We start from the raw sequence: 26897 nt of genomic DNA on the forward strand, positions 1-26897 counted from the left end.
AGCTAATAAAAGCGTGCTAATAAAAACAATTGATGGAGGGCGGATGGCGGGAGTAGAGGAGAGGACCACTGATCGTTCCTCCAAAATTGTCTAGATCTCGTTCTGTATGTACCAGATACCAAAAACTATTGATTTAGGAGAAAATTTATATTGAGTTATAACAATTTAGAGATTTTACACCAGAGGGGGAGATAAGGGGGGGTGGGCGGGCGGAGGGTGTCACTGCTTACTTTGTAAGCCCTCGACTTATTTGACCCCTTGAGTCTGTGATATTGGTGAAGGCCAGTATACGTAAAGTTATAATGTGTAAAAATTATTGAAAAATAATTTCTCGAAGGGGTCGTGGGACCCCCACCCCTCTTTCCATGTTCGAAAAAAATTTCGCTAGTAGACTACTGTCTGTGTCCCAAATTTCATCAAAATCCGTGTAGCCATTCTGGCGTGATTCAGTCGCAAAGACGAAAAAATATAATAATTAAATTATAACTGTTCCTAGGTGGCGGGGACCACGCCCCTTTTCAAAAATATATAGTTAGTAGATCCTTCTAGACTATTGGCTATATGTGTGCAAAATTTCATCCACATCGGTCCAGCCGTTCTTGCGTGATTGAGTCACAAAGACAAACGTCTGGACAAACATCCAAACATCCAAACATCCAAACATCCAAACATCCAAACATCTTCACATCCAAACTTTCCCATTTATAATATATATTAGATACTAGCCTTTACCCGCGGCCCCGTCCGCAAGGAGAAAATGAAATATGTGGGCTATTCACGTTAGCCTGCTTATAAAGTTATCTGTTTAAAATTTTTTTTCTGTCTAATGCATTTTATTTTTGTAATTGAGTAAAAAAAAGAACTTTATGAGCTGATAACCTGATAGGATCCCAAAATGATAACGAAATTATCCAGAAAAAGCCACGAAATGACCCCGACGCTATCGCGGACGGATCCCGAAAACCATCCAGAAACGCCCCGGAAGTGTTTCCAAAAGTTCCCGAAGTAGTCCCAAAAAAACCCGAAATGACAACGACACGATTCTAGACTTATCCAGATAACCACACAGAAATGATGCCTGAAGGGTACCAAATTGATCCCGAAATAGTCCCGAAAAAGTTCCGAAATTACCCTGACGGGCTCCCGGGCGGATCTCAGAAACCATCCAGAAAATATCCAGGAAGGGTCCCTAAATTATCCCGACTAACTCCAGAAAAAGTTCCGAAATGGCTCCGAGGGGATCCACGATGGATCGCGAAAACCATACAGAAATGATTCCGGAAGGATTCCAAAATGATCCCGAAATAGTCCGGAATTGACCCAGATGGGATCCCGCACAGATCCAGAAATGATCCCGGAAGGGTGCAAAAACTATCCCGGAAAAGTAACAAAAAATCCCGAAATGGCTCCTACGGCATCCCGGACGGATCCAGAAATGATCTCGGAAGGGTCCCCAAATGATCCCAAAATGGTCCCGAAATGACCCAGATGGATCCGGCAAACCATCAAGAAATTATGCCGAAAGGGTCCCAAAATGATCCCGAAATAATACAGAAAAAGTCACGAAACGACCCCTAGAGGATCCCCAAATGATCCCGTATTAGCCCCGAAAAGGTCCCGAAATAACCCCGACGGGATCCCGGACAAATCCCGAAAACCATCCAGAAATGATGCCGGAAGGAATCCCAAATGATTCCGTAAAAGTCCCGCATTGATTCCGACGGGATCCCGAACGGATACCGAAAATCATCCAGAAGTGACGCCGGAAAGGTCCTCAAATGATCACCTAATAGTCCCGAAATGACCCTTAAGGGGTCATGGACGGATCCCATTAACCATCCAGAAATGATCCCGATATATTCCCGAAGAAGTCCCGAAATGACCCTGACGGGATCTCGAACGCACCCCTAAATGACCCTGACGGGATCCCCGACAGATCCCGAAATCCATCCAGAAATGATCTTGGGAGGGACCCCAAATGATCCCGAAAAAGTCCCGCAATGATTCCGAGGGGATCCTGATCGGATACCGATAACCATCCAGAAGTGATGCCGGAAAGGTCCTCAAATGATCACCTAATACCAAAATGACCCTGACGGCATCCCGGACTGATCCCAAAATCCATCCAGAAATGATCTTGGGAAGGTCCCAAAATTATCCCGAAATAGTCTCGGAAAAGTTCAGAAATTACCCTGACGGGTTCCCGGACGAATCCTGAAAGCCATCTCTAAATGATCCCGAAAAAGTCCCGAAATGACCCTGACTGGACCCCGAAAGGATCCCGAAAACTATCCAGAAATGATGCCGGAAATGTCCTCAAATGATCACCTAATAGTTCCGAAAAGACCCTGACGGATTCCGAACGGATCCCGACAACTATCTAGAAATGATGCCGAAAGGGCCCGCAAATGATCCCGTATTAGTCGAGAAAAAGTCCCGAAATGAACCCGACGGGATGCCGGACGAATCCCAAAAACCAGCCAGAAATGATGCCGGAAGGGACACCAAATGATCCCGAAAAAGTCCCGCAATAATTCCGACGGGATCCTGAGCGGATACCGAAAACCATCCAGAAGTGATGCCGAAAAGGTCCTCAAATGATCACCTAAAAGTCCCAAAATGACCCTGACGGCATCCCGGACAGATCCCGAAATCCATCCAGAAATGATCTTGGGAGGGTCCCAAAATTATCTCGAAATAGTCTGGGAAAAGTCCAGAAATTACCCTGACGGATACCGGACGAATCCTGAAAACCAATCTTAAATGATGCCGAAAAAGTCCCGAAATGACCCTGATGGGACCCGGAAAGGATCCCGAAAACTAACCAGAAATGATGCCGGAAAGGTCCTCAAATGATCTCCCAATAGTTCCGAAAAGACCCTGACGGGATCCCGAATGGATCCCGACAACTATCCAGAAATGATACCGAAAGGGCCCGCAAATGATCCCGTATTAGTCGAGAAAAAGTCCCGAAATGACCCCGACGGGATGCCGGACGAATCCCAAAAACCATCCAGAAATGATTTTGGAAGGGACCCCAATGATCCCGAAAAAGTCCCGCAATTATTCCGACGGGAATCTGAACGGATACCGAAAACCATCCAGAAGTGATGCCGGAACGGTCCTCAAATGCTCACCTAATAGTCCCAAAATGACCCTGAGGGCATCCCGGACAAATCCCGAAATCCATCCAGAAATGATCTTGGGAAGGTCCCAAAATGATCCCGAAATAGTCTCGGAAAAGTCCAGAAATTACCCTGACGGGTTCCCGGGCGAATCCTGAAAGCCATCCTTAAATGATCCCGAAAAAGCCCCGAAATGACCCTGACGGGATCCCGAAAGGATTCCAAAAACTATCCAGAAATGATGCCGGAAAGATCCTCAAATGATCCCCTAATAGTTCCGAAATGACCGTGATGGGATCCCGAACGGATCCCGACAACTATCCAGAAATTATGCCGAAAGGGTCCGCAAATGATCCCGTATTAGTCGGGAAAAAGTCCCGAAATGACCCCGACGGGATCCCGGACGAATCCCAAAAACCATTCAGAAATGATGCCGGTAGGTATCCCAAATGATCCCGAAATAATCCCGAAATGACCTCGTCGATATCCCGGACGGATACCGAAAATTATCCAGAAATGATGCCGGAAAGGTCCACAAATGATCCCCTAATAGTCCCGAAATTACCCTGATGGGATCCCGGACGGATCCCGAAAACCATCCAGAAATGATGCCGGAAGAGCCCCCAAATGATCCCGAAAAAGTCCCCAAATGACCCCGACAATATCCCGGACGGATCCCGAAAACCATCCAGAAATGATGCCGGAAGAGCCCCCGAATGATCCCGAAAAAGTCCCCAAATGACCCCGACGAGATCCCGCACGGATCCCGAAAACCATCCAGAAATGATGCCGGAAGAGCCCCAAATGATCCCGAAAAAGTCCCCTAATGACACCGACATACTCCAGAAAAGGTTCCGAAATGGCTCCGAGGGAATCAACGACGGATCGCGAAAACCATACAGAAATGATTCCGGAAGGATCCCAAAATGATCCCGAAATAGTCCGGAAATGACCCAGATGGGATCCCGCACAGATCCAGAAATGATCCCGGAAGGGTCCAAAAACTATCCCGGAAAAGTAACAAAAAATTCCGAAATGGCTCCTACGGCATCCCGGACGGATCCAGAAATGATCTCGGAAGGGTCCCCAAATGATCCCAAAATGGTCCCGAAATGACCCTGATGGATCCGGCAAACCATCAAGAAATTATGCCGGAAGGGTCCCCAAATGATCCCGAAATAAAACAGAAAAAGTCACGAAACGACCCCTAGAGGATCCCCAAATGATCCCGTATTAGCCCCAAAAAAGTCCAAAAATGACCCTGACGGGATCCCGAAAGGATTCCGAAAACAATACAGAAATGATGCCGGAAAGGTCCTCAAATGATCCCCTAATAGTCCCGAAATGACCGTGACGGGATCCCGACAACTATGCAGAAATGATGCCGAAAGGGTCGGCAAATGATCCCGTATTAGTCGAAAAAAAGTCCCGAAAGGACCACGACTGGATCCCGGACGAATCCCAAAAACCATTCGGAAATGATGCCGGTAGGTATCCCAAATGATCCCGAAATAGTCCCGAAATGACCTCGTCGGCATCCCGGACGGATCCCGAAAATTATCCAGAAATGATGCCGGAAAGGTTCCCAAATGATCCCCTAATAGTCCCGAAATTACCCTAATGGGATCCCGGACGGATCCCGAAAACCATCCAGAAATGATGCCGAAAGGGTTCCCAAATGATCCCGTATTAGTCGCGAAAAAGTCCCGAAATGACCCCGACGGGATCCCGGACGGATCCCGAAAACCATCCAGAAATGATGCCGAAAGGGTTCCCAAATGATCCCGTATTAGTCGCGAAAAAGTCCCGAAATGACCCCGACGGGATCCCGGACGGATCCCGAAAACCATCCAGAAATGATGCCGGATGAGCCCCAAAATGATCCCGAAAAAGTCCCCAAATGACTCCGACGAGATCCCGGACGGATCCCGAAAACCATCCAGAAATGATGCCGGAAGAGCCCCCAAATGATCCCGAAAAAGTCCCCAAATGACCCCGACGATATCCCGGACGGATCCCGAAAACCATCCAGAAATGATGCCGGAAGAGCCCTCAAATGATCCCGAAAAAGTCCCCATATGACCCCGACGAGATCCCGCACGGATCCCGAAAATCATCCAGAAATGATGCCGGAAGGGTCCCCAAATGATCGCGAAATAGTCCCGAAATGATTCCGGAATAGTCCCGAAAATGTTCCAAAATAACCCCGACGGGATCCCGGACGGATCCCGTAAACTATACAGAAATGATCCCGGAAGGGTCACAAAATGATCCCGAAATAGTCCCGAAAAAGTCCCGAAATTACCCCGGCGTAATCCCGGACCGATCCCGAAAACCATCCAGAAATGATCCCGGAAGGGTCTCGATATGACCCTTACGGGATTACAAATAAGGTGAAGCTAATTATAAAACCATGTTAATAAGGCAGCAGGCGCATTGGAGCGAATAAAAAGTTAGATAGAAACATACAGGTAAAGCTAATAAAAGCGTGCTAATAAAAACAATTGATGGAGGGCGGATGGCGGGAGTAGAGGAGAGGACCACTGATCGTTCCTCCAAAATTGTCTAGATCTCGTTCTGTATGTACCACATACCAAAAACTATTGATTTAGGAGAAAATTTAGATTGAGTTATAACAATTTATGGATTTTACACCAGAGGGGTAGATAAAGGGGGGCGGGCGGAGGGTGTCACTGCTTACTTTGTAAGCCCTCGACTTATTTGACCCCTTGAGTCTGTGATATTGGTGAAGGCCAGTATACGTAAAGTTATAATGTGTAAAAATTATGAAAAATAATTTCTCGAAGGGTCGTGACCCCCACCCCTCTTTCCATGTTCGAAAAAAATTTCGCTAGTAGACTACTGTCTGTGTCCCAAATTTCATCAAAATCCGTGTAGCCATTCTGGCGTGATTCAGTCGCAAAGACGAAAAATATAATAATTAAATTATAACTGTTCCTAGGGGGCGGGGACCACGCCCCTTTTGAAAAATATATAGCTAGTAGATCCTTCTAGACTATTGGCTATATGTGTGCAAAATTTCATCCAAATCGGTCCAGCCGTTCTTGCGTTATTGAGTCACAAAGACAAACGTCTGGACAAACATCCAAACATCCAAACATCCAAACATCCAAACATCCAAACATCTAAACATCCAAACATCTTAACATCCAAACTTTCCCATTTATAATATATACTAGCGTTTACCCGCGGCCCCGTCCGCAAGGAAAATTTTAAATATATGGGCTATTCGCGTTAGCCTGCTTATTATCTGTTTAAAATTTTGTTTTCTGTCTAATGCATTTTATTTTTGTAATTGAGTAAAAAAAAGAACTAAATGAGCTGATAACCTGATAGGATCCCAAATGATCCCGAAATTATCCAGAAAAAGCTACGAAATGACGCCAACGCTATCGCGGACGGATCCCGAAAACCATCCAGAAATGCCCCGAAAGGGTCTCCAAAAGTTCCCCGAATAGTCCCAAAAAAACCCGAAATGAGAGCGACACGATTCTAGACGTATCCAGAGAACCACACAGAAATGATCCCTGAAGGTGTTCCAAAATGATCCCGAAAAGGTTCCGAAATGACCCTGACGGGCTCCCGGGCGGATCTCAAAAACCATCCAGAAAATATCCAGGAAGGGTCCCTAAATTATCCCGACTAACTCCAAAAAAAGTTCCGAAATGGCTCCGAGGGGATCCACGATGGATCGCGAAAACCATACAGAAATGATTCCGGAAGGATTCCAAAATGATCCCGAGATAGTCCGGAATTGACCCAGATGGGATCCCGCACAGATCCAGAAATGATCCCGGAAGGGTGCAAAAACTATCCCGGAAAAGTAACAAAAAATACCGAAATGGCTCCTACGGCATCCCGGACGGATCCAGAAATGATCTCGGAAGGGTCCCCAAATGATCCCAAAATGGTCCCGAAATGACCCTGATGGATCCGGCAAACCATCAAGAAATTATGCCGAAAGGGTCCCAAAATGATCCCGAAATAATACAGAAAAAGTCACGATACGACCCCTAGAGGATCCCCAAATGATCCCGTATTAGCCCCGAAAAGGTCCCGAAATAACCCCGACGGGATCCCGGACAAATCCCGAAAACCATCCAGAAATGATGCCGGAAGGAATCCCAAATGATTCCGTAAAAGTCCCGCATTGATTCCGACGTGATCCCGAACGGATACCGAAAATCATCCAGAAGTGATGCCGGAAAGGTCCTCAAATGATCACCTAATAGTCCCGAAATGACCCTTAAGGGGTCATGGACGGATCCCATAAACCATCCAGAAACGATCCCGATATAGTCCCGAAGAAGTCCCGAAATGACCCTGACGGGATCTCGAACGCACCCCTAAATGACCCTGACGGGATCCCGGACAGATCCCGAAATCCATCCAGAAATGATCTTGGGAGGGACCCCAAATGATCCCGAAAAAGTCCCGCAATGATTCCGAGGGGATCCTGATCGGATACCGAAAACCATCCAGAAGTGATGCCGGAAAGGTCCTCAAATGATCACCTAATAGCAAAATGACCCTGACGGCATCCCGGACTGATCCCAAAATCCATCCAGAAATGATTTTGGGAAGGTCCCAAAATTATCCCGAAATAGTCTCGGAAAAGTTCAGAAATTACCCTGACGGGTTCCCGGACGAATCCTGAAAGCCATCTCTAAATGATCCCGAAAAAGTCCCGAAATGACCCTGACTGGACCCCGAAAGGATCCCGAAAACTATCCAGAAATGATGCCGGAAATGTCCTCAAATGATCACCTAATAGTTCCGAAAAGACCCTGACGGGATCCCGAACGGATCCCGACAACTATCTAGAAATGATGCCGAAAGGGCCCGCAAATGATGCCGTATTAGTCGAGAAAAAGTCCCGAAATGAACCCGACGGGATGCCGGACGACTCCCAAAAACAATCCAGAAATGATGCCGGAAGGGACACCAAATGATCCCGAAAAAGTCCCGCAATAATTCCGACGGGATCCTGAGCGGATACCGAAAACCATCCAGAAGTGATGCCGAAAAGGTCCTCAAATGATCACCTAATAGTCCCAAAATGACCCTGACGGCATCCCGGACAGATCCCGAAATCCATCCAGAAATGATCTTGGGAGGGTCCCAAAATTATCCCGAAATAGTCTGGGAAAGTCCAGAAATTACCCTGACGGATCCCGGACGAATCCTGAAAACCAATCTTAAATGATGCCGAAAGTCCCGAAATGACCCTGATGGGACCCGGAAAGGATCCCGAAAACTAACCGGAAATGATGCCGGAAAGGTCCTCAAATGATCCCCTAATAGTTCCGAAATGACCGTGACGGGATCCCGAACGGATCCCGACAACTATCCAGAAATTATGCCGGAAGGGTCCGCAAATGATCCCGTATTAGTCGAGAAAAAGTCCCGAAATGACCCCGACGGGATCCCGGACGAATCCCAAAAACCATCCAGAAATGATGCCGGTAGGTATCCCAAATGATCCCGAAATAATCCGAAATGACCTCGTCGGCATCCCGGACGGATACCGAAAATTATCCAGAAATGATGCCGGAAAGGTCCACAAATGATCCCCTAATAGTCCCGAAATTACCCTAATGGGATCCCGGACGGATCCCGAAAACCATCCAGAAATGATGCCGGAAGAGCCCCCAAATGATCCCGAAAAAGTCCCCAAATGACCCCGACGATATCCCGGACGGATCCCGAAAACCATCCAGAAATGATGCCGGAAGAGCCCCCAAATGATCCCGAAAAAGTCCCCAAATGACCCCGACGAGATCCCGCACGGATCCCGAAAACCATCCAGAAATGATGCCGGAAGAGCCCCAAATGATCCCGAAAAAGTCCCCAAATGACCCCGACATACTCCAGAAAAGGTTCCGAAATGGCTCCGAGGGAATCAACGACGGATCGCGAAAACCATACAGAAATGATTCCGGAAGGATCCCAAAATGATCCCGAAATAGTCCGGAAATGACCCAGATGGGATCCCGCACAGATCCAGAAATGATCCCGGAAAAGTAACAAAAAATCCCGAAATGGCTCCTACGGCATCCCGGACGGATCCAGAAATGATCTCGGAAGGGTTCCCAAATGATCCCAAAATGGTCCCGAAATGACCCTTATGGATCCGGCAAACCATCAAGAAATTATGCCGGAAGGGTCCCCAAATGATCCCGTATTAGCCCCGAAAAAGTGCCAAAATGACCCTGACGGGATCCCGAAAGGATTCCGAAAACAATACAGAAATGATGCCGGAAAGGTCCTCAAATGATCCCCTAATAGTCCCGAAATGGCCGTGACGGGATCCCGACAACTATCCAGAAATGATGCCGAAAGGGTCCGCAAATGATCCCGTATTAGTCGAAAAAAAAGTCCCGAAAGGACCACGACGGGATCCCGGACGAATCCCAAAAACCATCCAGAAATGATGGCGGTAGGTATCCCAAATGATCCCGAAATAGTCCCAGAATGACCTCGTCGGCATTCCGGACGGATCCCGAAAATTATACAGAAATGATGCCGGAAAGGTTCCCAAATGATCCCCTAATAGTCCCGAAATTACCCTAATGGGATCCCGGACGGATCCCGAAAACCATCCAGAAATGATGCCGAAAGGGTTCCCAAATGATCCCGTATTAGTCGCGAAAAAGTCCCGAAATGACCCCGACGGGATCCCGGACGGATCCCGAAAACCATCCAGAAATGATGCCGAAAGGGTTCCCAAATGATCCCGTATTAGTCGCGAAAAAGTCCCGAAATGACCCCGACGGGATCCCGGACGGATCCCGAAAACCATCCAGAAATAATGCCGGATGAGCCCCAAAATGATCCCGAAAAAGTCCCCAAATGACCCCGACGAGATCCCGGACGGATCCCGAAAACCATCCAGAAATGATGCCGGAAGAGCCCCCAAATGATCCCGAAAAAGTCCCCAAATGACCCCGACGATATCCCGGACGGATCCCGAAAACCATCCAGAAATGATGCCGGAAGAGCCCCCAAATGATCCCGAAAAAGTCCCCATATGACCCCGACGAGATCCCGCACGGATGCCGAAAACCATCCAGAAATGATTCCGGAAGGGTCCCCAAATGATCGCGAAATAGTCCCGAACTGATTCCGGGATAGTCCCGAAAATGTTCCAAAATAACCCCGACGGGATCCCGGACGGATCCCGGAAGGGTCCCAAAATGATCCCGAAATAGTCCCGAAAAAGTCCCGAAATTACCCCGGCGTAATCGCGGACCGATCCCGAAAACCATCCAGAAATGATCCCGGAAGGGTCTCGATATGATTACAAATAAGGTGAAGCTAATTATAAAACCATGTTAATAAGGCAGCAGGCGCATTGGAGCGAATAAAAAGTTAGATAGAAACATACAGGTAAAGCTAATAAAAGCGTGCTAATAAGAACAATTGATGGAGGGCGGATGGCGGAAGTAGAGGAGAGGACCACTGATCGTTCCTCCAAAATTGTCTAGATCTCGTTCTGTATGTACCAGATACCAAAAACTATTGATTTAGGAGAAAATTTAGATTGAGTTATAAAAATTTATGGATTTTACACCAGAGGGGGAGATAAAGGGGGGCGGGCGGAGGGTGTCACTGCTTACTTTGTAAGCCCTCGACTTATTTGACACCTTGAGTCTGTGATATTGGTGAAGGCCAGTATACGTAAAGTTATAATGTGTAAAAATTATGAAAAATAATTTCTAGAAGGGGTCGTGGGACCCCCACCCCTCTTTCCATGTTCGAAAAAAATTTCGCTAGTAGACTATTGTCTGTGTCCCAAATTTCATCAAAATCCGTGTAGCCATTCTGGCGTGATTCAGTCGCAAAGACGAAAAAATATAATAATTAAATTATAACTGTTCCTGGGGGGCGGGGACCACGCCCCTTTTGAAAAATATATAGCTAGTAGATCCTTCTAGACTATTGGCTATATGTGTGCAAAATTTCATCCAAATCGGTCCAGCCGTTCTTGCGTTATTGAGTCACAAAGACAAACGTCTGGACAAACATCCAAACATCCAAACATCCAAACATCCAAACATCCAAACATCTTAACATCCAAACTTTCCCATTTATAATATATATTAGATTAGATTAGATTAGATTAGATGAACGACCAACGAGGAAAAACGTATGCATGCATGTTTTCTAACTCAAAAAAGTATAAAAATACTGTTTTATTGCTTGAGTCTAACAGAAGATTAAAGCAAAACATATTTAATTAAATAATTAGGCTCTGTCGAAGTTGCTGATCTGCATACTAAGCTACTACTAAACGAAAGGCAATAATAACATTGTAACGAATTTATAGAACTTCCACTTATTTTACACCTTCTACTAACGCTCGTATCGCTAAATTGTTGAATAAATAACTCCAATATTCAATAATGCAAGATGGTCTTTATTAGACTACTTTGAAAGTACTTCACAATAACACTTATACTTCGCAACCAATAGCGTGCTTAAATCAAACTGATTACGGACTACTCAGCTTGTGCTGATTTTATACTCTCTGCCCAAATGTATAGACGTTTCTTCTTCTAGAATCCTCTACCTTGTCATCAGCCATACGCGCGTATATTTGTAGTGTGTAACCATATGCGTATGTATATGTGAGCGAAGTAGTAGCTGATGATGACATGCGTTTGTGAGTATCTCTCTGCTGCTTGTATGTATGTGTGTACATGATGATTAATGTGTTTATGTAGCTTGCTTAAATGTTGTTGTGCCTTTATTTAATAACCTTAGAGATGGTAATATTCGTCACACTGCCCTCCACCTAAGTCGGATTGTCCCGATCAGACAAATTTCGTGATCTTAACGCTGCCAACCTTTCCAAATGAACCATTTTAATTTTATTGCGTGGTTTGCCAATGGTTTGTATGCGGTAAACTACAGTTGATCCGTTTTATAACTTTGTATGGGCCTTCCCAATTACACTGCAATTTCGGTGACAAACCTCTTTTTCGTTGTGGGTTGTATAGCAGCACCAACTCTCCTTCCCGAAAACCTTTCCAATTAATTGCTTTATCATATCTGGCTTTCATCTTGTCACTCATAATCATGGGTCGTTGTCTTACAAGATCGTGTATTTCCCTCAGCTCTTCCTCCATGATACCAGTGAATTTCTTGGCATTTCTCTCCGCATCGGCATTTGTCCCAAACTCCAAATCAGCTGGCAGTCGAAGGTCATTGCCAAAAATTATTTTTGGGGGATTTTGGCCCGTTGTCTCATGCACTGCCGATCGGTAAGCCATCAAGAATAATGGTATGCGTGTATCCCACTCTTTATGGAGCTTGTCCACTACTTTCCTTAAGTGCTCCTCCAATGTTCTATTGAATCGTTCCACCATACCATCGGACTGAGGATGCAATACAGTTGTCCGTGTTTTTCGAATGCCCAATATTTTACACATTTCTTGGAACACAGCTGATTCAAAATTTCTCCCTTGGTCAGAATGTAACTCCATTGGTACACCATACCTTGCAACCCATTTGTTTATGAACACTTCTGCTACTGTTTCCGCTTCTTGATTTGGGATTGAGTATACCTCTGGCCATTTGCTGAAATAATCCATAACCACTAGTACATATTTGTTTCCGATAGTAGGAAATGGACCTGCGACATCCATGGCGATCCCTTCAAATGGCGCACCTGAGTTATATTGCTTCATCTGGCCATTACCTCGGGTTTTGGGCCCTTTCGCTCTGTTGCAAACTTCGCAGTTCGCAATCCACTCAGTGACCGACTGACGGCAACCAACCCAATATAGTTTCTGCTTAATCCTCTCGAGCGTCTTCGTGATTCTCAGATGACATCCACCTGGACCATTATGTAGCTCGTAGAGAACTATCAGGTTCCTCTTACATTGACCATCTTCACTTTCCCATACTCGATGCAAGCAACCGGATATTAACTCTAAACTGTTCCACTGTGCCCAATATGACTTCGCAATGGGACTCTCTGCTGACATCTCCTCTCTTTTGGTCTTTCGTTTCGTTCGAGCCCTTGCATAACATGTGACAGATCTGTATCTTCTAGCTGACACTTCCTTAGTTGTTCCTTGTCCCATTCATCCGTACATGTTATAGTCATTAGCCGGACATCTATAATGTCTTTTTAGCCTCGGCCTTTGAACAGCGCTTGCATTCCAAACTACAAGGTCTTCGTGACATTGCATCGGCATTTCCATGGGTACTACCTTTCCGATGCTCAATGGAAAAGTCATAACTTTGTAGTCGTTCGATCCACCGTACCAATTGTCCTTCTGGATTATGGAACTGCAAGAGCCATACTAACGCTGCGTGATCTATCCTGACGCGGAATCGCTGCCCGTAGAGGTACTTGTGAAAATGTTTAATGCAGTCTACCAATGTCAACAGCTCTCTCCGTGTAACGCAATAGTTCCTTTCTGCTTTTCCAATTGATCGGCTGTAATAGGCAACTACCTTCCCCTTTCCATGGACCAGTTGTGATAAAACGCCTCCTATAGCATATCCGCTCGCATCTGTATCTAGAATAAATGTTGCTCCTGGAATCGGATATACCAACATTGGGGCAGTGCACAAACGCTCTTTCAATGTTTGGAATACCATTTCTTGCTCCTTCTTCCATTCAAAAGCTTTAATTTTTCTTGTAAGCTCGTGGAGGCTATGTGCTACGCTGGAAAAGTTTGGTACAAACCGGCGGTAATATGTGCACAGCCTAGGCATCACTGTAAATTGCCAAAGACCATCACCGACACTGAAGGCTGTTTTATCTTTGTCTTCCAACTTCACCTCAACTTGCCAGTAGCCGCTTTTCAAGTCCAGTGTGGAAAACCATTTCGTACCAGATAGCGAGCCCAGAGTATCGTTAATCCGTAACGTCGCTCAACTTGCGATAGTCCACGCAAAACCTCATTTTTCCATCCTTCTTCTTCACAAGTACCACCGGTGAGCTCCATGGACTAGCTGATAGTTCGATGACGCCGCTGTCGCTCATTTCTTGTACGACTTGACTCACAACTTCCCGCTTCGCCAGTGGAACACTACGAGGAGCTTGACGGATCGGCCTCGCATCTCCAGTGTCAATTTGATGTTGCACAACGTTGGTGCGCTCTGGTTTGGAGCCATATTGGTCAAATATGTTCGCGAACTTTAGGAGAAGTTGTTTTGCCTTACTCAGATAGTATTCTTCTAGCCCCTCCGTCCATACCGTTATGTCATTTGAAATATTAGTATTGCTAGTTGAAACGTGTTCCTGGAGCTGTTTACAATTAATAACTATTTCAGCCTCTTGGCATCTTTCCAATATAGTTTCTCTGGCCAATTTGAGTGGTGACTTTAACTCGTTGAGTCTTCTTACCAGAATACGTCCATCTTGTTTTGTCATAGCCAGGGTTTTTCCTACAAGTACACTCGGTGTTGATTTGTTCGCTGTTTCGACAACCCACAATTTGTTTGTCCCACAATCTCCATCATCCTTTGCCCAAGTGACTGCTTCTGATTTTGGTGGTATTTGCTGACTCTCTTCCACCAGCACTCGTTTACTGCTATAGCCTCTCTCGTAGCCGAAATTAAGTGGCACATCCATGTTCTTATATCGCATCGTCTTGCTTTGCATATCGACCTTTATGCCTTGGTCGATTAAGAAGTCCACTCCAATTATTATTTCATGAACAATATCTGCCACTATAAAATTGTATACTACCGTGACGTTCCCAATTGCTACTTCTCCAATTACCTGGGTGTCCTCCCCAGTGGCTGTACGCAATCTTGCTCCATGCAATGGTTTTTTATTTTTTTTGACTAAATCCGATCGAATAATGGAATAAGATGCGCCCGTATCTACAAGCAGTAGCCGTTCCTTTCCATCCACATGTCCTCCGACAGTAAGATTACTCGACCTCCTTCCAATTTGCGAGATAGAGATTATGGGACATTCAATTGCGGGAGCCAGCTGCCGGTCCTTGCGGCTGACTCGCTTTAGTTTAACGACTGAATAGATTTTGAGAGTTGTTCATCACCTTCAGCTCTGCGCTTACGGCCACCCATATTGCTGGAAGTGTTAGGGTTGGCTCTGCAATAACGTGCAATGTGCCTTGGCTTTCCACATTTAAAGCATTTGACGGCACCATCGTTTTTCTGCTGCGTTCGTTTTAATGCTTCCAAAATTGTGTCTACCCAATCTGGCCTTTCCACTTCCACGCGATGAGCTTTGTATGCGGGCTTACTCAAAAGTGACGCTGTTTCCTGAGTCAGTGCATGGGATACCGTTTAAGCAAATGTCAGCTTTGGGTTTGCGTATGTCGCTCGCTTCGTTTCCACGTCCCGTATTCCATTTATAAAACTCTGGATTTTTAACCTCTCGGTGAATTCCACGGAAGCGTCGGCATTTGCGAGATCAGCCAATCTTTCAACATCCGACGCAAATTCCTGCAAAGTCTCGTTACCTTTTTGGTAGCGGTTTTGCAATTCTATTTGGTAGATCTGTTTACTGTATTCGCTTCCGTACCGTCGTTCTACAGCAGCCGTCAATGCTTCATAACTATTACGTTCGTACTCTGGGATGGTCTGTAAGATCTCAGCAGCTGGCTTTTTAAAGCCACGAACAATGCAGTAATTTTATCTTCGGCATTCCAGTTGTTCGCTGCTGACGTCTTCTCAAATTGGAGCTTAAATACCTGGAAAGGAACAGAACGATCAAACGTTGGGGACCTTACCTACAGAGAAGACGTTGAAGTGATTGGACAGTTCATTTCTAACTCCTGAATACGATCTTTTATAGCATCTATCTCGGCCTCCATTTTATCTTGTCGACTAATGAACCCTTCTTGAAACTGCGTTAGTTTCTCTTCCATACGCGCTTCTAGTTGTGCAGAGATCTGCGATGATACCTGTGCTGAAATTTGTGTCAACATTTCTGATACACGTGACCCTTGTGCTTCAATTTCAAATGCTATTTCTGACGACATCTCTGAGATACGTGTCTTCTGTGATTCCAGTTGGGATTATATTTGCGACGACATTTCTGAAATACGCGTTTCTTGTGCTTCAATCTTGGATGTTATACGATTTTCCTGCGAGTCTAGTTGTGTTTCCATCTTGGATGTTATGCGGGTTTCCTGTGCTGCCAGCTGAGATGACACTGTCGATGTTTGAGCAGATATTGCAGCCAAAATCGTGTTCAAGTCTGTGCTCGTAACTGTCCGCGATGTTTCGTTTTTTTCTTCAATTTTTGTTGTTGTCTCGTCGCCATCAGGATGAAAGACATCATCGTCCACATTAATTCCCTCCGACTCCATTACCTCTCGTAGCCGTGCTTGAAGTTCGACTTTATTGCCGGTTGTATTCAATCCACGGCTCTCCAACTCCTTCTTCAGTTGCTGGATCTTCAATTCAATCCACTTTGCCATGTCCTTGTTGTACTCGAAATCTTCGGAATTTATTCAAGAATTCCTCTTCTGACACCAATTGTAATGAATTTAGGGAACCTCCTCTTCTACTAACGTTCGTATCGCTAAATTGTTGAATAAATAACTCCAATATTCAATAATGAAAGATGGTCTTTATTAGACTACTTTGAAAATACTTCACAATAACACTTATACTTCGCAACCATTAGCGTGCTTAAATTAAACTGATTTCGGACTACTCAGTTTCTGCTGCTTTTATACTCTCTGCCCAAATGTCTAGACGTTTCTTCTTCTAGAATCCTCTACCTGGTCACCAGCCATACGTACGTATATTTGTAGTGTGTAACCATATGCGTGTGTATATGTGAGCGAAGTAGTAGCTGATGATGACATGCGTTTGTGAGTATCTCTCTGCTGCTTGTATGTATGTGTGTACTGATAATTAATGTGTTTATGTAGCTTGCTTAAATGTTGTTGTGCCTTTATTTAATAACCTTTGAGATGATAATATTCGTCACAATATTTACGAATAATTATTTGACCAGATGATGACATGGGCTCACTGTGCGTCAAGGAATAATGCGAGTTTTGGGTAGCAGTGGTATTCGAGATTCCCAGAGAACATCGTGCCACCTCTTCCTAAGTACAAGTACTGAGTGTTTCTGGTAGTGGAATCGAGAGTTGAAACAGAACTCGTAGAAGGAGTTGGATTGAGAAAGTGCAAAGAAGAGAGAGATATTGGGAATGGAAATATGATGTATGTAGCAACGAAATATTGGAAAAGGGGGGGAGTGATAAAGAGAGAAGGAGAGACAATTTTTATAATTTGGAAAAGTTAATTTTCGGCCAAGACAGCACCTGCAAAATCAGTTTCCGTTATCGACTTAGGCTTTTATTAAGTGATACCGAAAATGGGAGGATACTTGCAAGAGTTTTTTAAATTTGGATATAATAGTTTTTTTCCCCCACCACAGGCAGATCGTGTCCACCTACGTCGGCTACAAAGTCAAATCAGCTCTACAGAAGATTTACGTTGCCTCTTCGTTTTACTCTTACGACGTTTCAATCCCAACTTACACACGAAACAATACCTACAGGATTTGGTAGTAACAAACCATACATTACTGCTGATTTTAGATTTTGTTACACAAACAGAGGGGGATAACAGCATTAGAATGGCCGAACATATATCACAGTGAGTATAAATTATAAAAATATCGCGTGGGGCTACAGGTAAAACTAATTGTAGTGTTTTTGGAAAAAGAAAGTTGTATGGTTTTTGGAAAAATTCACGTTCCCTGCAGAAAAGTAATTATTTTTCATTTTATTTGGGAGAACAAATTAAAGGAAAAGACCTTCGTGGAACCCAAAATAAGATTCTGTACAAATTTAAAACAGAATTCGCTCTGAATATACTTAATGAGTTTTAGCTGCCCTCACGATACATTATTATTATTATTAATTGGCCTGGAAGCACTGCGACCTTTGTGCAGATCTATTGTGCAAGACCTTTCAGCCCAATTTTGTATTTGGAGGCTCTTGATGTATCTAAGTACCTCTTCAGGCTTTTTACTCCATATTACATAGGGATTAACAGTCCCACCACCTAAATGATATAGTCTCCGCCTAGCTAGACCGTCGCATTCGCAGAGAATGTGAACCGGCGTTTCATCAACCAGCTCACAGAAACGACAAATTTGGGAATCAGATAGATTTAATTTACTTAGGTGATATCTCGTAGACCGCAGTGTCCCGTGTAGTACCCAGTAAGAGTTCTTAGGTCCTCCCTGCTTAGGTTAATGAGTTTGGATGATACTTTCGTTGCCGGAAGTATAAACAGTTTGGCCTGCCTTTGCCCTGGGCAATCAATCCAGTGACGTCTGAATTGTTTAGTTTCCCAGTTACTTATAGTTTCCCTGGTGTGTGCTTTTTCGAGTCCACAAAAGGGCTCTGGACCATAGAATGCTGATGTAGCACCCTCCTTTGCTTGGTAATCTGCATGTTCATTACCTTCATGTCCCTGCTGTCCGGGAACCCATTCAAACAAAACCTTGTTTTTGGCTTCCAGGGCATTAAGGATTTCAGTGCATTCATTCACCAGCTTAGATGTAACTATGTAGGATTGCAAGGCACGCAGTGCCGCCTGGCTGTCCGACATAATGTAGATGCTCTTCGATGTTGAGCCTCTCCGCAGACATTCTCTACCACAGACCTCTATTGCATGAATTTCTGCCTGAAATATGGTGAGGTAACATCCCGTTGGTATCGATTTTTTGAAGTTTGGCCCATAGATGCCAGCTCCCGTTCTTCCGTCATCGAATTTCGATCCATCCGTGTACCAGACCTCTGAGTCAGGGTCGTTATAAGGATCCCCTATTTCCCAGTGGGTCCTGTCCACAATGGACACTTCAAAGTTCCGTGAGATTCTGAGTCACGCAGTTGTAATGAGGGATTTCCTGTGAAATTTTCTTATTACTTTCATATGCCCTATCATATTTCCTTCCTTCAACTCAGAAATATTTGGAAGTCTTAGTCTCTATCAGAATAGGGAAGGAAGGTATTCCCACTAAAGCACTAAGTGCGTCAGCAGAGGGGTTCTCATCGCACCCGTTATGCCAACGCAAACTCATCGATGCAGTCACGATACATACAAAATACTTAAACATGTTTTTTTTTTTTTAACCAATCAATTACACGCAAACATATCAGTTCCACTAGAAAAGACGGGTACAGATGTAAATACGTAACATTTTTTTTTGAAATTATTTGGCATAAAAATATACAAGAGAAGCTAAAAAGCCTGCTTATAAAAAAATTAATTAATTAATTATCTAAACCCACAGATTTGCTACGCTTGAAGTAATGTACTATTATGGCATGCTCTTGGAAGATTTTAATAATAATGGCGAGTTTGTTAACGATTGTATCTTCACAATGATGCATCATGTGGGCGGTGACCTAGGACAGATTAGTACGCTATTCCAGCCGATTATATTGAAAACATTCTCACGCATTTGGGAAGCGGATTATGACCTTTGTGATGTAAGTATCATCTATCTATAAATAATAAATTCAAGATTCGAAACGAGCTCAAGACCAGAACACTAATTTTTCGTAATGATTATTATTTTTTTAATTTTTCTATAATTGAAAATTATGTTTTTGTTTTTGGAATAGTAAGTAGAAAATTTTTTTCCGACAACCTGCCATAGCTGCGCAGATAGAACCATTTCGAAGGGTGCTAAGCCTTCATCATCAGTACGCTTTAGGCGCGCTGCGCTAACCATTTAGTTATACAGCGGTGGTTTTGTTTGACTGATAAATTGCTACTTCTATTCCTATTTACCAACTATATTTATTCAGCGTTGCAAGACACTGATAATGTTGGATTTGTTTATTGTCAATTACTTTGTTTGACATTTCCCAAATGCTCTTGGTTTATTAACAAATTGTTTTTGTTTTATCGGCCTATTGATAAAGGATTCAAGGTTCGAAAGGAGCTCAAGGTCAGAACAATAATTTTTTGTAATGAATATGGCTAGCGCAGCGTGCCTAAAGCGTAGTGATGATGAAGGCTCAATCTGCGCAGCTATGGCTGGTTGTCTGAAGAATTTTCTACTTACTATTCCAAAAACAAAAATACAATTTTTCAATTAAAGAAAAATTAAAAAAACAATAATCATTACAAAAAATTATTGTTCTGGCCTTGAGCTCGATACAAACCTTGAATCCTTTATCAATAGGCCGATAAAACGAAAACAATTATAAATAATAAATATATCTCACTACAAAATGTATCGTCTCTCCCACTTAGGATTGGTCCGATTTAATTGAGTATGTCATACATAAATTTATCAATACACCACAGAAGACTACGCTATCCTTGCCCAAAACTTCCTTGACCGAACTAACCAAGGAACATAATTTAGAGAATACAGTTTGGTATGATTTAATTTTATTGGATTTGTAATATTTATATATTTCTAATACTGTTTTTTCATTGTAGTGCTTGGACTCAAGAAGAAATGGACACGCTTTATTGGTATTATGTACAAAGTAAGAAGAGTAATGATGTTGTCGGAAAGATTGTGAAATTATTTAGTAACAATGGCAATAAGCAAAAATCAAGGATTTCTATAATACAACAATTGCTACAGCAGGTAAGTTAAAAAAGGTCGCCAACTTAGTGATGTTTACTCAATGTTTGGTTAAAGCTAAAGCACTCCCGCGGTAATCTGATGATATTGATATTGTAACGAATATTAGCAGCACTAAGGGATACTATCATCTCTAAGCCGATCCTAAGCAGTGACTTGTATGCACATCAATAATTCAATCATTGTGTCTACGCATATGTACGTACACGCAGCGTGGAAGCAACGCACAACCACATGCATATATCTGAGATACTCCCGAAAGTATGCAATGGTTGTGCAAATATTGCTCACACATACACGAGTATGGGGTATGAGAGAAGCTACAAAATCATGCATCTGTAGTTACAGCTGAGTAATTTTATAGCTGATAACTAACTAGCAAGTTCTGGAAAAAGAAAAGCCTAGAAATATGCAACGAGGAAATCAGACAGTATAAAAGGCAGCAACAGTAGAGCACGACAATCAGTTGGATTTCAGACGCTATCTGGCGAGCAATACCAGTATTATTTTGAAAGTCAGTCTGATTTAAGGAAGCGATTAGTTGCGAAGTATAAGTGTTACTGTGAAGTTCTTTAATAAAGGCCATTTTGCATTATTAAATAGTGGAGTTATTTATTCAACAGTTTAGTGATTCAAACGTTAGTAGAAGGTTGCAAATAAGAGGAATTGCAGTAAATTCGTTACAATATTATTGGCCAGCACAAACGCGTTGTGAGTACTGCCTTCTCCAAATTAGATATAGAAACAAAAAAGCGAGTCTTGCGGTAAATAAGGACACGACGAAGTAGCTGCTATCATCCAAGAAAGAACCATTGAATTCGCGCCTTGGTAGCCACGTCACTCTTGACGGATATAAATTATATGGTATATATGGCATTTTTTGCAATAAACAGCGAAAACAGTATCAGCTTAAAAATCAAACGGAGGATAAATCTTGCCAACAAGTGTTACTGGGACGCAATTGAAAGGTCGCTCATCATACCTGTCCTGGTGTATGGCTCGGAGTCCTGGACGGTGTCGAGAGAAAACGAGATTGCTCTTGGAGTGTTGGAGAGAAATTTTCTCTGGAAGTTTTATGATTTACGGCGAGTACCGAAAGAGCTATAATGATGAGCTCTATGGAGCCTTACGCAGATATGACGATAGTGCAGCGAATAAAAAGCCAAAGGCTTCGCTGGCTAGGTCTTGTTAAACGACTGGACAAATATGCTCCCGCCAAGAAAGTATTTAATTCGACACTGAGTTAAAAGAGGCAGATGGAGGAAAACTTGATCTCCCTCGGTGCTGTTAATTGGCGTCAGTTATCGCGAAAGGATTGCTAGCGTGAATTTTTATGAAGTGGCCAAAATCGCTTAGACGATTAAGCGCCAACTAACGATAATAAAGATGATCTGTAAAATTTACTTATGCCAGCGCTAACTTTACATTGCTTAAACAGTCCTTAGTATCCCATATAAAACTTTCCTTTCTAGGACATAATTTCAACTTATTTCTTCTCTTTTCCGCAGGATATTATCACCTTAGTTGAATATGACGATCTCATGAAATTCGAAGATGCCGAGTATCAGCGTGCTTTAATAGCCACACCAACTTCTGCTTCCAGTGAATCGGGCATTGACCTAAAGAACTCATCATCTTTTGCCGAGCCCTCTGATGATATACAGGTATTTTCTTGTATATATATCTAACAAATATGTGATATATATATACTTAAATAAATGTGTTTTTTGGATCTCCAGATTCTTCGTGATCTCATTCTTAAAGAGAACAAGGAAAAGCATCTAGTTTGGTTGCAAAATTTTTTACTGGAATGTTGTTATATAAAATTGACTTTAAAGAATAGTTTACCACGTGAGGAACGTCAAAATTTGCAATATGTTATGGAACCGGTGGCTTATCATCATATATGTAAGTAAATAAAGCTTAATGTAGTTACCAATATAGTTTCCTCTTCAGGAAGTAACAGGGATACTCCGCTTTTCGATACCGACCAGAAAGATAGTTCCGTTTTAGTAGGGCAGGTATCTCTACCACACATAACCTACCTCTTAACTGGAGCGCCAGGTCATCCCCTTAGGCAGCCACCGATTTCGAGGTCCACCAGAAGCTCTTTCAAAGCTCTGATGCACGAAAGTTTGTTAGTGAATAAAACAAGAATAATTCTATACCTAAACGGCTCCTCCGCTAGTCCCAGGCAGAACATTGCTAAACGCTCTTCTTACACTCGATATTTAGCAGGCTGATTCCGCTAAAATTGACGCGGTTTGCGAGATCGCCTTTCTTGTCGTTTGGGCAGAGTACACTTAGGTTTCAATCTGGAGACATGCGCCAATCCAACCATATTTTTCATAGGAGTTGATGCATGCTCTATACCATCTATGCACCACCGTGTTTGAACAGCTCGGCGGCTATTCCGTCATTACCTGAGTCCTTGTTATTTTTTAGCCAGGATATTGACACTATCACTTTGTCATGGTCGGGTGCCGGAACGGGGTATCGGGTTCATCTTCTCCCTCGCTAGCTAGCAATAAGTGTTTCCTCCACAGCTTAAAAACACTCTATACGTCAGTTTTCAAGTCGCCATTATTATTCCTGCTGTAATTTGCGCCCGTCTTCGAACTTTTTCTGTCATAAGCGAGATTTTTTTGTAGAATATTCGGGAATTATTCTTATCAGCCAGTAGAAGCTTCTCTCACTCACGGCGCTCTGCCCCACCTGTTTTCCTTCTAAATGGGCATCTCTCTTCCTTCTTCGGCTCACGATAATGCTCCAATATACCGCACGTCGCCGCACCCGTACTCAGCGTGGCCCTATAAGCAGCGATCTTCTTTTCCGAGGCAGCACGACATTTCTCATCGTACCAGTTATTTTTGCAGGCTCGCTGAAAACTTATGTTTATACGTTATGAGAATATGCTACCACTGCTCGGTCACATCGTCAGATCGAACATTTCTCTCGGTGAGCAGGTGTGGGAGCCGAGTTCAGTAGTGATGTTGACAAATCCATATCGCTGAACCTGAATTCCATTTCCGAAAATGCATACCACTGTAATATTTCTCTGTCTTTGAATAAAAAGGGAATTTCATCCGCACTATTTAATTAACTCTTTCATCATGTTTCATTGATTCAATGAATCATGATCAATCAATCATTTATCAATGCAATCATAATGCAATCATAATGTTCTTTCACAAACATTTGAATGCCATATAATTTTTCATGTAATTGCAGTAAAAAATAGATCCATTCCGATCGTACAATGGAACAGTGAACAGGCAACAACAATGCTCTTTCAACCATTTGTACTTCTCCTACACAAGCTAGGCTTCCAATTACCAGCCGATGCTGGCTCGATATTTGCACGCATTCCCGATTATTGGACTGCCGAAATGATGTTTGGTTTGGCGCGAAAACTGGGACCATTGGATAAATGTAAGTAATTATTAGGGTGCGATTATATGTTAAGTGGTCGATGTTAATGCTTTTGAGCGCGTTTGTCGTGCACTTCTTTTCCTTTCTTTTCATATGAAAAAAACAACTTTTAATAATCAAACAAAATTTTATATCAATAATTGGACAACGAAACAACAATCAATTTCTTATAAATATGTATACAAATATACATACATATGCAATTACTTTTTAACACAAATCAAATGGATTGATGACAATAATATTAAAAAAAAAAAACATGGAAAATTCTTAATAATTTCAAACAAGCAAAACGTAAAATAATTAATTTAATTGAACCTTATTTAAAACGCTGCATACACAATTTCAATAAAATAATATTGAAAAATTTTCAAAATCGTATGCTCTCATAATAATAACGTTTCGTTTGTGCGTTTGTTCGTTTTGTTTGTTGTGTTCTTTATTATTTGTTCTTCTATGCAATGTCTCTGTGTGTATTTCTCTCGCTCTGTCTCTTTTTTGTGCTTCTGATCTTCTAGTGTTGATCAAGTTCGATAAGAGTCAGTTTGAGGAAGCGAATGCAATTGAGTTGCAACGTTGCATTCATGGTGCTGTGCACCGTGGATCACTTTCTTCAATTTCGAGTTTGGAAATGGATACTGGAAGTTATGATGAGCTCACAACTTTGGTAAGTGAAATGGATAGTGGACATTTTAGTGGAAATGGAAATGGCCAATTCAATGGACATGGAAGAGTAAGCGGATATAGGCGTGCGAGCAGTGGAAACGGAAGCATGTTGGCAACCGTACCTGAGGTGGATGCCAAATTGGAGAAGGCGAGCGCGAATAATGAAATTTTTGCTGTACCCAAAGCGAAGCATTGCAATTCATTGATAAGGTAAGGCGAAAATATTATTTTCTTTTTTAAAAGTGACTGCACTCGTTAAGCTAATTTTCTGGCACGTCGATAATGATGCAAGATTTAGCTTTGCACAGTTCCGCACAATATTGGCAATATGCGCTCGAGCTTGAAAAATAAGTGGGGATAGGACAATCGTTTACTATGTCGAAGGCGTACTCTCATCAACTGTAGCGCTCTAGATAATCAAACAAAAAAATAATCGATTTGGCAATAAGCGAAAGTTATTTGGTAGAATAATAGGCCTGATTACATTCACGACGGCAGCTACAAAGCGACAGCCGTCAAATTTTTTTTAAATATTAAAAAATCACAAATGTCGTTGTAGCCAGATGAAACATAATTATGTTTTTGGGTAGGGACAGTGAGTGGCGTCCTTTTTATTTTGTCGATAAAAACTAACGAGATTTTTAAACATAATGGTTTTACTAAATTTTTTGTTCCATTTTGCTATAATTTACATTTGTGGCTACCGTATTTAAATTAATTAAAGTTCGGTTGTCGTCAAGATCTTCGTTATTGTGGTTGTGGTTTGAAGCCACCGTGTTCAATGTTATCAGGCTTAATAGATTATCACTAATCGAATAGTATTTTTCTATCGACTAGTGACATATTCGACTATTCGAATAGTATTTTTGTAATTTTTCAATGAGTTCTGCGATAAGTAACAACGTTGTGGAGCCTTTGTAAGTCATTTGCAGCTTACATATTTTGCACCTTGGTTTTTTGGCAGCCTCGAACCTAGAAGAGAAATTTCATACCCAACTATTTTTTCGGAAACTCATTTTGCAGTAAAAATTTATATATTTTTTTATTTTTATGACAAAAAGTTTAATTTATGAAACTGTCAATATTCTAATTATCAAAGTTAGTCGATTGCCAGCTAGTCAATTTTGCATCAATGCAAAAGTTGCTACTCGACTAGACGATTATTCTAATAATCGATTGTAAATAAATTTGTTAAATTTTTATGTAATGAGTTGATCAGAAAATGGAATTCCTCATACCAGAAGAATCAGTAACTTTAAAAGTACGAGCCTTAATTCTACCACAAGTGCATCTTTTATGATTTTCTAGAAAATCTTTCTATCGGAGAGATCTCACTTAGAGTTAAGATAAACAAGTAAGGAAATCTAAGTTCGGGTGAATCCGAACATTACATACCCAGCTGTACACTTGAAATGCTGTTGTTGTTTGTTTTGTGTGCTTATATTATAACACCATAAAAGGTTGCGCAATAATACATATACATATGGTTCTTTTCTGAACTAATTTTTCTTCGAGTTATGGCTCCCGAAACATAGAAAATTGCTTAGTCATAAAAGGGGCGGTGCCACGCCCATTTTTTAAAATTTGAAGTTTTTCCTATTGTTACAAATCCAATTGGGAAATGAAATAACATTGATATAGAGTTCTTTTTTGCAAAGATATAGCTTATTTTATTCGTCCACGTCCCTTGTAAACCATTTATATAAAAGTGGGCGTGGTCCTTAACCGATTTCGTTAATTTTTCTTCAAACATTCCATATAGTTAAGGCAACCTCTCTGCCGAATTTTGTTACGATAGGTTTAACGATTTTTGATTTATGATTAATAATATTTGTAAAATTGATTTTATCACAAGTGGGCGCTGTCACGCCCATTTACAATTTTTTTTTTCAAATTTTTATCAAGAGTCTCAATATCAGTCCACACGTCAAATTTCAACATTCTACTAAATAATCAGGTTTTGTGTTTCCAAAATGTTATATATATAAAAAGTGTGCGTGGTTATCATCCGATTTCGCTTATTTTCAATACCAATCTATTCTGGGTGCAGATAAGCTCGTGTACCAAATTTGGTGAAGATA

The 26897-nt window shown here is 42.4% G+C and overlaps 1 protein-coding gene across 6 annotated transcripts in view; it reads left to right on the top strand.

The window, feature by feature from the left end:
• Window positions 1–26897, top strand: part of tim (timeless) — a 122864-nt gene that overhangs the window by 41271 nt on the left and 54696 nt on the right. For all 6 annotated transcript variants that reach the window (XR_010949798.1, XR_010949799.1, XR_010949797.1 and 3 more), the window contains exons 8-15: window positions 17536–17756; window positions 19405–19603; window positions 20376–20503; window positions 20568–20721; window positions 22227–22382; window positions 22458–22626; window positions 23950–24150; window positions 24669–25026. Coding sequence is in view for 3 of the 6 variants with exons in the window: in XM_067767233.1 (XP_067623334.1) it covers window positions 17536–17756; window positions 19405–19603; window positions 20376–20503; window positions 20568–20721; window positions 22227–22382; window positions 22458–22626; window positions 23950–24150; window positions 24669–25026 (1586 nt within the window). In the remaining 3 variants the exon portion in view is untranslated. The remainder of the gene's footprint in view (window positions 1–17535; window positions 17757–19404; window positions 19604–20375; window positions 20504–20567; window positions 20722–22226; window positions 22383–22457; window positions 22627–23949; window positions 24151–24668; window positions 25027–26897) is intronic.

This window comes from Eurosta solidaginis, chromosome 2 (genome assembly GCF_040869045.1).
Source record: "Eurosta solidaginis isolate ZX-2024a chromosome 2, ASM4086904v1, whole genome shotgun sequence".
Classification (NCBI taxonomy): domain Eukaryota; kingdom Metazoa; phylum Arthropoda; class Insecta; order Diptera; family Tephritidae; genus Eurosta; species Eurosta solidaginis.